General features: G+C 40.2%; 1 protein-coding gene across 1 annotated transcript in view; it reads right to left on the bottom strand.

Annotated features, from left to right (window-relative positions):
* TRPM1 (transient receptor potential cation channel subfamily M member 1) overlaps positions 1-10291 on the bottom strand; it is a 102742-nt gene extending 92451 nt beyond the window's left edge. Inside the window, exon 1 of the mRNA XM_072616462.1 lies at positions 10259-10291. Within this exon, the coding sequence (XP_072472563.1) occupies positions 10259-10291 (33 nt within the window). The remainder of the gene's footprint in view (positions 1-10258) is intronic.
* Between the last annotated feature and the right edge of the window lie 1970 nt (positions 10292-12261).

Here is a 12261-nt window from a genome sequence, read left to right as displayed (position 1 = left end):
CAGCAAACCCTAGAAGAACACCATGGAAAATCCCCAGGGATAATTAATGAGATTGGTCTCCTAGGTATGCCAGAAATGAATTAAAACTGATGAAGAAAGGCTCATTGGAATATACCCTATATGCTCCTTTATATAAAAAGTGAATCTTAGAAAAAAAATCTCTGTCAGCTCTTCATTTTCCAGCTCCAAAATGATTACCTTCTACTGCATTAAAAAAAATCAAGAGGCTGCTGGGAATACCTGCAATCCAGTTTGCCACTGGCAACAAGTGAGTAGTGTTCTGGGCCTGGAGTCAAGAATGACTGAGTTCAAATCTAGTCCTGAGATACTTATCCTGTGACTCTGGACAAATCACTTAACCTCTGTTTGCCTAAGTTTCCTCATCTGTAAAATGGAGATAATAACACCTACCTCCCAGGGTTATTGTGAGAACCAAATGAGATAATAATTGTAAAGGACTTAGCACAATGCATGGCACACAGTAAATACTATATAAACATTAGCTAATAATAATAATGATAACTATTATTATTGTTACTATATGCTGGCCCTTGACTAAACTGTGGGATAGGAAAAGTTGCCTTGACTATTTCAGGGTCCATATCTTCCCTTTTTATTGCCTTTCCTAGACATCCCAGATCCTCAGGTTGATTCCTAGTTTGTTAGGGTACCCCCCCCCCTCCAGTGCATTATCCTATCTAGACCTGCTCTCTTGTGCTATCCAGACACTTTCTGGTTTCCTTAGCCCTATCCAAAGAGAATTATTCTACATCCATCCCATTTCTTCAGAGTTCTGCTATGTGACTCTATAGCTAATGAAATCGATTGATTCCCTCTATGAAATACATTTATTAATTTATCTAAAAGTAGCATAGGATAGTAGAAAGAACACTGGATTTGTAGTCAGACAATTTCCTGTAGGTGATATACACTGAAAATACTTGCCTTTTTGTTCTTGACTACTCATGCATGAAGTAGATCATAAGAGAACCGTGTATCACAGTGAAGAGTTCTAGATTTAGAGTTAGAAGACTTGAGTTTGAATCCAGAACTCCCACTTAACCCTGTGATCCTGGACAAGTCACATAGCTTCTCTTGGTTTCAGTTTTCTCCTCTATAAAATATGGAAGTTGGATCAAATGACCTCTGACATCTGAAATTGGCAGCTAGGTGGTACATTGGAAAGCATCTTGGATCTGGAGTCAGGAAGACCTCAGATTGAATCCTAATTCACACACTAGTTGTCTGGTCCTAAGCAAATCACTCAACCATTCTGTAAAATGGGGGAAATCTACCTCATGAAGTTGTTGTAAGGGACAAATCAAGTACTTTGAAAACCTTGAGGCAGCATGTAAATGATAGTTTATTATTATTAATTATTATAGCCCTTCCCACTCTAAATCTATGATCCTATGGCATTGGGAACCTAGTTTCAAATCCTGATTCAGTTATTTACCATCTGTGTGACCTTGGGCCAATTCAGTGTCTAGTCCCAGTGCCTTTCAAGAGTGACTTAGTAAAGATTGAACTGAATTAGTCACTTTCACTTCTCTTTGGGCCCCAGTTTCCTTATCTATATAATCATGAGGTTGGTCAAGACTTAACTTGGGATCTGAGGACCAATAGATTCCATGGGGGTGGGAAGGGTCTGTGGACCTGGATAGGGAAAGAATTGTGTCTTTATTTTCACTAACCTCTAGCTGAAATACATCATTTCCTTCAATTATTTAAAAACATTTTTTTTCTGAGGAGTACATAGGTTTTACCAGATTACCAAAATGGTTTGTGACCCCAAAAAGGTTAAGAACCCCAGAATTCAATGATTTCTATGTTTCTAACTGTAAATCTTAAGTTCTTAAAGTTTTAATGACTCAGAATGTTACCCTTCTTAGATAATGACAGCCTACAGGGGTGGGGAACTTCGATGAAGCACTTTAAGCTTTATAAAGTACTTTTCTCATAAAAATCCTGAGAGGGCTAGGACATGAACGTTATCATTTTACAGATGAGGAAGCTGATCTCAGAGAGGTAAAATGCTTTGTACCTAGGAAATAATTGCTAGATCTGAGACTTGGACTCAGGTCTCCTAGCACCTACATAATCTCACTTCTGCTTCATAAGGTTTTCACTCAATTAGTGGTTCTGTTCTAAAGAGGCCAGTCATACCCAGAATTTGGCAGAATAAAAATGGATAATAATAAGAAATATATAAATCACTTACTATGTATCACCTCGTAGGTGCCGGGTACTGTGCTGCGCATGTAACTTTAGCACAAGACTTATTTTAAGCATAAGACTTCATCTCATTTGATCCTTTTAACATTCCTGGGAGGTAGGTGCTATTATTATTACCTCCATTTTACACTGAAAAAACTGAGGCAACCAAAGATTAAGTGACTTGGCCAGGGTCACACACAGTGTCTGAGGGCTGGATTTGAACTCGAGTCTTTCCGACTGGCAGATTGGTAGCACAGTGAACAAAGAGTGCTGGACCTGGAATGAGGGAGACTCGTCTGGTCTTAAATAGATACTTATTAGCTGTATAACCCTGGGCAAGTCACTTCACCCTGTTTGCCTCAGTTTCCTCATTTGTAAAACAAGCTGGAGAAGGAAATGACAAACCATTCCAGTATCTCTGCCAAGAAAACCCCAGATGGGCTCACGAGTCAGGCTTGACTGAGAAATGAGTGAACAGAACTTCTGACTGTAGGTCCAACAATCTGACCAATGTATCCCTTAGCTGCCTCGAGCCACCTGTTTCTCTCACTTTTGACGAACTAACATTTCACCCAGACAGAAAGAAACCTTGTAGTCAAAGGCTTTTCTAAGCAGAAAAAAAGGGTCAAAAACACGGCATAGAACTATAAACATTGGCACAAATATGCCACCTTGTGTCCCTGCTTGGTATTGAATTTGGTCTCTAGCAAAACTGGGATAAATGAGACATATGTATCTACTTTTATGCCTTGTGAAATTCTCTTTTTTCTAAAAACAAGCAAATAAACAAAAACCCAAAACAAAACACTTTATTTGTGACTGGCAAAGTTTGCAAAATACGTTTTATCTGTGTCCTACACCATGAGGCTAAAAAAATGCATTTAACTGTTAAATGCCTAGCCTTAATTCAACTTAGAAAGTATAGACTGAGTTTCTTCTGTGTTTGTGGCGTAAAAGAATGCTGCATCTGGAATAAAAAAAAATAATCTGGGATCAATTATCTGTGTGATTTTGGGCAAGTAGCTTGACATTTCTGGGATTCACTTTCCTCATCTGTAAAATGATGGGGTTAGAATGAATGATCTCTAAGGTCCCTTCCAGCTTTAAATCTATGAACCTATGATCTGAGCAATGTTGATCACTGTGGGATATTTAAAAGAAGCGTAAGGCATAATTCCATGCTTTCATGGAGTTTGTAATCTTGTTGGTACAATGCCTGTAATATAATAAATGCTTGTTGATTGATTGGTGAGACAAAACATACATAGGAAACAGAGAACTGTGTAAAGCACGGCAAACCTTAAAGTATTCAGTTAGTGTTAGCTATACATAATTATAATTATAGTAAGCCCTGGGTGGAACAAGGCTGAAGCCTGAATAGTTCTCAGGAAAACATACAGAGGAAGCATCTGCAGCGGCCTCCCAAATATGCGCAAACATTTGCCAGCCCATCAGCTTTTTTTTTTTACTGCCTGAGCCCCCGTCCCTCTCCCACCCCATTATCTTTACCTGGTGTTTACAGGCAGACAAATGAGCAAAACTCAAGTCCCATTCTATTCATTTGGTAAAATCATTACTTACCTGGGCAAATGGCTTTTGGTAAAACTGAATTGTGCGACCCAACCAAATGAGGCCAGGAGCCCACACGGGGCTTATTAACAATCATTTGTAGGCTGCCTTTGGCCCAGTAGCAGCAGCTGGTTGTCCAAGCCTCCTGATTGACAGGCCATAGACAATGGTGCTAGTAGATGGCTATTGAAAGGGCTTAGGTGGTGTAGGCCTAATAGTTCTGGGAATACTGGTTCACTGCACTAGGCTGGCTATTGTGGATTGTGTTGGAAAGGGGTGACTCCTAGGTGACACTAACCTCTTGGCCAGACTCACCTCTTCCCCCTCTCCACCCCCAAAGTGGAAGAATGCCAGAACTAGAGCAGACAAAGAGCCATGGAATCTTTGAACTAATACAGCCCATGGCTCCTTATGAATTGTTAATGTAAATTCCCAAACAACAATGGTCTGGAGGCAGGTCAGACCCGGGTGCATTTCACAAACCCTGTCCTTGCAAAGCATAGCATTTACACACTTGGAAAGCATGTGAAAGTGGATAAGGGCTTTGGGAATTTGTAGAAAAATGTATAGCACGTTTCATTTTTTGTCAGAAAATTACAAAAGTTCCTTCTGAAGTATTTTAACTAATCACACTAATCTACACTGAATGGTTGTGTGTGCAGCATGATGACCCTCTCCCCTCCCACCCCCTCCAGGAGCTAGCAGGGGTGGTTGGGATACAAACCTTCATGTTTAACCATTCTGGTTAAACCAGAGATCAGGAAGAGACAGCCTATGATCAAGAATTGAATTGTGTGATTCAGACTATCAGGGCTGTCGGAAAGCTAAGAAAGAGATCCGTGTGGGCTAGAACTGTTGGAGAAGGCTTCATGAAGGAGGTGGGGACTGAAATGGGCCTTAAAATATGAGCAGGATTTGAAATGGGGGTGGGAGGGCCAGAAAGCAGGGTATTCCAGATAAGGCAGAACAGTGTGAGCAAAGGTACAGTGGTGGCACTAAGGCTCACAGGTTTATATATAAAGAGAACTGGGAAATAACTTTCTTCAACCTCTTCATTTTACAAATGAAGAAACAGAGGGCCAGAGATTTGACCAAAGTCGCACAGGTAAAAAGCAGAATTGGGATTTGAAGCTGGAGCCTCAGATTCCAAATCTGGTACAAAAGAATATGAAGAGACAGGTGTGGTTGGAGTAGAGGGTTTGTCTACTTCTCAAGTTATGGAATACTTAGGATCATAAGATCCTAGGAGAAAGAAGGTTGTAGGATCATAGCTTCATTACTGGAGTGGACCTTAGGGGCCATCTAATCCCACCCTCTCATTTTACAAATGGAGAAACTGAGTCCCAGGGAGATGAAATGATTGACCCAAAGTCACGGAGGTAGTTAAGTAGTAGAGTCAGGATTTGAACTCAGGTCCTCTGACTACAAATCTAACTCCTTTTTTACTACTTCAAACACTAGTCAACAGTATTTAAATGTCTTCTATGTGCCAGACACTATGCTAGGCACTGGGGACATAAGTAATCTGCATAGACGGCAGTGAAGAAGCCATTGTGGTTGGAATAGAGGGTTTGGCTGCTTCCTAAACTATGGTGTACTTAAATAGGAAGATTTTTTCCCCCTACAGATCTACCCTCAGATGTTGTCTCCCAAATTCCAATGTACAGATGGTATGGTGTTGAAGAAAGAATCCTGAACTTGAAGAGTTCTGGGTTGTTTCTAGGGCTGCCCCTGCCATTAACTGGGTTTTGTAACCACTGGCAAGGCACTCAACATCTCTGAGATTCATTTTGTTTGCCTGTAAAATGAGGGCATTGGCCAAATGATCTTCAAAGTGCCTTCTGGCTCTTTTAGCCTATGATTCTAAGAGTAAAAAGAGATAAGGCTGGACAGGTTCAGAGGGGGAAGATCAGAAAGAAATAATCCTATCATTGAGTCAAGTAACTTCCTCCACTCTGCTCTCTTGGGTCTGAGAAGGAAGATGCCATGAGCTTCATGTCTTCAGGGCATGGTATCAACTCTAAGGGAGATTCAGGGCAGGACTGATGAGGAACAGAAAATACTGAGAAGGTTCAAGATATAAGACAATAGGCGACATTTGCAGCCCAAGACTTTCCTTTGTCCAGAAAGACATAGGTGGCATTCGTGGTGCTGGGCTTTACTGTTATCAGAAACCTTGGAGTACGTGAACCTCTAAATGAGTCTTTATTTGCTACAAGAGCCCAGCAATGCATCAGGACCAAGGGCAGAATATCTCAGGGAAATGACTAAGGAGCATACTTTCCTAGAACAATTTAACCTAAAACATCATTTGTTCTTACGTTTAATGATTCTATTATGAGTGCACTGGGGAGGATGTGTGTATTGAATATGTAATATATTTATATGGCATATATAGTCCAAGAACATTTTATTTTTCTTTTGCCTTTTTTTTTTTTTGCCATAACTCAAAGTGACAGGGTGGCATTTTTAAAAAATGACTAGTTTTCAGCATAGCTACCACACTGAAGGGTATTGATTTGGTGATGATTACTTATACCACAACTGGGACTCCAATACCATTTGACAACAACTGAGTCTAGACTCCAGACCCCCTCTGTTCTGTGTTCAATGTTTGTCCAAAGAAAAACTATAGAACTGCTTCTACTATAGCTTAGATGGATAGCATAGCCTCTTGCTCAATTTCCAGGGACTGTCATATGCAACCTGTATGTCCACAAAGCTTAATACTCTGTGGAGAGACAGGACTGTCCTCCAGTAAAAATGTGAGGTGCCTACATGTACAGTTTTTGGTGTTTTCTCAACTCACAATTCCTTGTCCCTAGGTTATATGAGGTTCTCCCTTCCTTAGATCAGAGGATCAGGTAAGTGAGAGCTGGAAGGGATTCAAGGCAAATTAGAAGTAAGAATCAGGTACAATCTCATTTTACAGGTGAGGAAACTAAGGCACATAGAGTTGTCTGTTGTGAGGATGAAATGAAGTACCATTTGTGAAGTGTCTGGCACATAGCAGATAATTAACGAATGCTTGTTCCCTCCACCCCCTCGCCTAGTGTCTTCATGCTACTTCCAGAATGTACATGGACCACTGAAATGCTCCAGTGGGGTCTGCTCTGTGCCAGTGGTGTCCCATACTCTGCATCTAACTCCTTTCCCATCAAGGCTGACCCAGCTTACTTCTGGTTACCTCAGGATAGTGTACTCTGCTTTCCAAAGAGACAGCCAATTATTTGATATGACATTAGTAGTTTGTAATAGGTAAGTGCCTTTCTTCTTTTAGAGAGATTTGGGTTTCAGCAGGGTCTTAAAGATGCCTGCCATTAATGCCTACTAGAATGTAATGTCCAGCAAAGTGCCCTGCACGCAATGGAATAATTGTTAAATTCTATTAAATCAAATGACATAATTCAATGGACTCAGTTACTAATACTAAGAATTTCTGGTACTGCAGGGAGATGATTTGGGTTAGGGAGGCCCTTTGCTGCCCTTACAATCATACCATGAAGGCTACTTTCTACTCTGCCAACTATAAAGGCTGGCTCTGGGAAGCAAAGTTTGTTTTCAAGGACCACTGATTCCTGAGACTTCTCATATATGCAGCTGAGGTGAGAAGAAGTTTGCTTCCCTCCACCTTCCTGGATCAGTGGAAAGGAAAAATTGGATTTGATGTAAATGAGAAGTGAACTTCCTTTTCCCCTTAGCTGTAAAATCAAGCTGAAAACCATGCCAGGTTCCATTTGGGACTAGAGATGTTGATGGTTCACAGAAGAAGAATTTTTCTTATCTAACTGAAAGCAGGGATTGCCGGCAACCTTACACTATCTGGTGATTTCTGACCCCTTTCTGCTGATTTCAAGGTTTGAATTAAGTCTTAATATGCCTTGGTGTGTAGGAGCAAGACCAGCTTTATGAATAGGCATGAGGTGGTTTGAGGGGGCATTAAAAGGCTTCTTAGTCCCTATACACCTCTTCTTTGGGATCTGCCTCAATTCTGAAATCCTTCCACTATTTCTATAAACTAAAACATTTAAAACACCCAATGAAATGCAAATATTATCTGGAAGAAAAATCATTAACCATTATTGACAATTCCTACATTAGTGCTAATATGAGATAGTGTGAAACAGAGCTGTAACTAGCAACTTTTGCACTTAGGGTAAGGAGTACCAAATCTGTACTCAGTAATTTTAAAAGATAAATTCAGTTGTGGGGACTGTGAAGAGAGTATCACAGAACACAAGGTCACAGGGTAGTAAGAAAAAGAGGGAGGGAGCTTCTGTGGGCAATTGTAGGAAGACAGTAGTGTAGGGCAAGGCCAAGGGATTTCTGTGAGCTTCCAACAAATGCTAATTGTTCATGTTAATCAGGTGTTAAGCCTGGGTGTTTCTGCAAAAAGAGTTCAAATATGGTCCAGGAAAAGCCCTAATGACTCCACAATAGTTAGCTCTGGTGAGATATAGTAGAAAGACTCCTGAATTTAGAGGCAGAAGACCTGGCTTTGAATTCTAGTTCTGCCACTTCCTAGTCAGGTGGCCATTTAACCTTTCAGTGCCTCAACACCCTCATCTGTAAAACTAGGAGGATGGATTAGCTATCCTTTAAGGGTCCCTTTGTACACAGTTTCCCAGTTTAGGGAAGACTGACTGGCTTGACTGAAGTCTTGACTTCCAAGGACATATAGGGAGTCCTGCTTGGGCTACAAATAGCAAATTAAGTCAACTAAGGGGAGGAGGAGAGGGCTTCATCCTTAACACTTTCAGGGTCTCTTCCATACTCTGGGCCCACTGTTTCTGGAAAATATGGCAACTCAAAAAGACAAGTTTGGGGGACCCCCAACACCTTCTAGTATTAACATTCTTTGATTTAGATTATCACTGGTAGAGAGCAGAGGCCTGAGGAAAAAATAGTGACTTCTATGGAGACTGCTAATTTCATGAAATGTATTTCCAGGCAGAATTTAAAATAACATTTGTTAACAGATGCACAGTTTCTGAATGTTTTCTCCTTTGTACCCTAAGTGTTTAAGAATAGTAGAAGTGCCCATTTTAACTCTAGAAATAAAGCAAACAGCAGACAATGTAGTGCAATGGAGAAAGTGCTAGAGGAATGGGTCTCTTAACTTCTAGTTTTGGGTTCTTTCCCCAACTAGTTGTCTGAGTATAGATAAGTCATTTAGTAACTTTCCCACCCTGGCCTTCAGCTTCCTCTTTGTAATTTGAGAAGGTTGGACCAAATGGCCTCTAAATTTCCATCTAGCTATAATAGTTTACGATTAAATACAGTCTGACAAACAACTGCATATCACTATTCAGAAAGCCCCGAAGAAATGAGATGTAGGATAAATCACTTATTTTGCCATGTTGGGGTCAATCAGGAAAGATCTGTCTGGCACCTGGCTTACTACCTGGGGAGGTAGGCCAGGCTTCCATGCTAGAACAGAAAGTCCTCAGCCACCACTGGCAGGATTAGGGTACTTGGACAATGGAAAGTAGGAGGGGGTATAGGAAAGGTGATAAAGGAATGCTTGACCCATTTTTAACCCATTTCCTGCCTGATTCATCAGAATTTATCAGGCTAGGGAGCTCTTTCATACTGCATATATAAACAAATTATTTCCTGGATGGCGCAGGTAGGTGGTTCAGTAAATAAAGCATCATCAGGCCTGGAGTCAGGAAGACTTGAGTTCAAGTCCAGCCTCAGACACTTACTAGTTGTGTGACCCTGGGATTTGGCCCTGTTTGCCTCAATTTCCCGATCTGTAAAATGAGCTAGAGGAGAAAATGGTAAACCACTCCAGCATCTTTGCCAAGAAAACCCAAATGGGGTCACAAAGAGTAGGACATGGCTGAAATAAGTGAACAATAAAATTCTATGTATAATCTTTATTACATGTTAGCTACAGTTATTTATGAAGTGTGGAATGACATGATTTTTCTTATGTAAAGTTACAAAAGCTATAAACATACTCAATGAAGTATTATTTGAGGACATGGCTTTTATTTGAAATAACCTGAAAGGAATTTAAAAAGTTGGAAGGAACTACAGAGATCATATGGTCTAAACCACACTTAAACTGGAATCATTTCTACAAAATCCCAGGACAGATCTTAAGAATTAGTAGTCACATGAGAGAATAGCAAGTCTAACTCTTCCTGAGCATTAACCAGTGAACCATGTGTGGATAAGGCAGTGAAGTGGCACAATGGACAGCGCGCTGGGCCTGAAGTCAGGAAAACCTGAGCTCAAATCTTGCTTCAGACATATACTAGCTGTGTGGCCCTGGGCAATCACTTAGTCTTTTTGTCTTACTTTCCTCTTCTGCAAAGTTGAGATAATCATAGCCCTTATCTCTCAGGATTGTTTCAAGAATAAAATGAGAAAATATTTAAAAATATATAATATATAAATATATATTATATATAAAAATATATAAATGCTAGCCATTATCATTATTGTGTGTGACAGAACTCACCTGGAAGGAGCCGAGACTGTGAGCACCTACCATTACTGTTGACTTCTAAGGCAAATGAAAGAAACACATGCTATCCTGTAGTGAGCGTGGGCTGCTCTCTGCCCTTCCTGAACTTGTCTTCATTCCTTTGCTCATGTTGTGTCTGTGCTTGTAATCCTCCATCTCTCTCCTTTCTCACGTGCTGGGTTCCTAGCTAACCTCTACAGCCTAGCCCCAGTACTACCTTCCCAAGGAGACCTTTCCCAAAGCTCTCAGGCATTAGTGGCTTTTCTTTCAGATCTCACATAGCACTTTGTTCTGCAGTACACCTATATGGTTATATAATACCAAGTATCATAGCAATCTATTTTTGTGTCTTCAGGGGTAGGGATCATGTCTTTTTAAACCATTGTATATGTTCCTCAGTACTTAGAATGGGGCTTTATACACAAAATTAGTACTAAATAAATGTTTGTTGAATTGAATTCAACATCGGCTCCAAAACATTTTTGAGAAATATGCATTATAGACTGACTCATAAGCAAATAATGTTATACTTCCTTTTCATTCTGTACCTCATGAAGGTAAATGAGTATCTAAATAAATTTTGCCTCTCACATCTCATAACCTTGAAATGATTACATGCCTCAGTGATTTCATTTCAGATTTATTTTTCTAGTGCCTCCGTAACATTTTCTTTTGTTTTCCAATGGCATTTCAAAATATGCTTAAGTTGACATATTTTATTGAAATGCTCTACTCTTTACTTGTATATATTGGAAGGCAGACTTGAATCAGCCTGGACTCGGGAGTTCTTATTTTTAATGGGCCAGTAAAATTGTACAAAATAATCACAGTTTTAATGTTAATGGTAATGGGATATGCTAGAACTCTTTTCAGGAGTACTCAAATAAATGCTGGGCTAACGTTACAACAGCTCATTGAATTGATAACCTTTGTGGTAGAATGCACAGTGATTACAGGTTGGCACTGAGCAAATGCAAATTGCCAATTAAGAGGAAGACACCAGGACTACATCAAAACAATCAAGATAATTAATTAGGAAGATCCAAGTTGGCATACACACAGTCCTGGTCTTGGGTAGCCTGGCAAAGTAATTTCTGTTGGTTTCTGGTATGCTGCCATCAACGAGATCCTTATTACACTAAGATCCAAAAAATCCAGATTCAGTTCCAAAGTTAGGCTATCCTGCTATGTGACCTTGTGCAAATAAGCTACTTTTCCTTGTGGCTCAGTTCTCCTCTCTGTTCAGTGGGAGTAATAATCTCTGTCCCTGCCTATCTCAAAGGGTTGTGGTGAGAATCAAATGAATGATGGAGGTGAAAACCTTTTGAAAGTATGCAGTGTTCTACAAATGTTAGAGTTATTATCCTTCATTCCCTCACTGTACACTGGCTGGAAATCCAGAGTACCTTGCCCTCTCAACTTAGAAATAGCCCCTTTAATTTAATAGAGGGGCACAAAAAATGAGGCAGATAGATCTAGTGATTTCTACCTGCTCTGTAGAGAAGGGAGAATTTCAACTGGTTCTAGTTCAAGGTTGTTTGTTTTTAAATTATCAAATTTAAAGGGAGAAGGGGGAAGTATGTCCTCTTTCACAGTCTGGAGATCCCTGGTTCTTGCTGGAAAAGATAATGTTTTCGTTAATATCCTTCTCAGCTACTCTTACTTATTCTCCCTACCACTGTTCACATACAGCTAAATGGTCCTGAACACTCCTTGTCCCATCCAAACGAGAGGCAGTTATTCAGACAGGTAGAATAAGGGTTAGGAGGATTTTGCTGTCAAAAAGGAAGCCCACAAACTATATGCTATGCTTGGCTTCAAGTGGTTGAGTTCAAACCCAACCTCCTTTACTGAGATTGTCAGGGAAGCTATAATCTTATGGTATGAGAAAGGCAACAAGTTGCAGAATGGGTCCGAAAGGGAAAGCCACTGGCCAAAGTTATAATCTCCAGTCTGGGGCAGAAAATCAATGCCTACTGATTTGAAATCCAATAAAA

The sequence above is a fragment of the Notamacropus eugenii genome, chromosome 1 (assembly GCF_028372415.1).
Source record: "Notamacropus eugenii isolate mMacEug1 chromosome 1, mMacEug1.pri_v2, whole genome shotgun sequence".
NCBI classification, from domain to species: Eukaryota; Metazoa; Chordata; class Mammalia; order Diprotodontia; family Macropodidae; genus Notamacropus; species Notamacropus eugenii.
The sequence above is the reverse complement of the archived record's forward strand: the minus strand, read 5'-3'. Positions and strand labels throughout refer to the sequence as shown.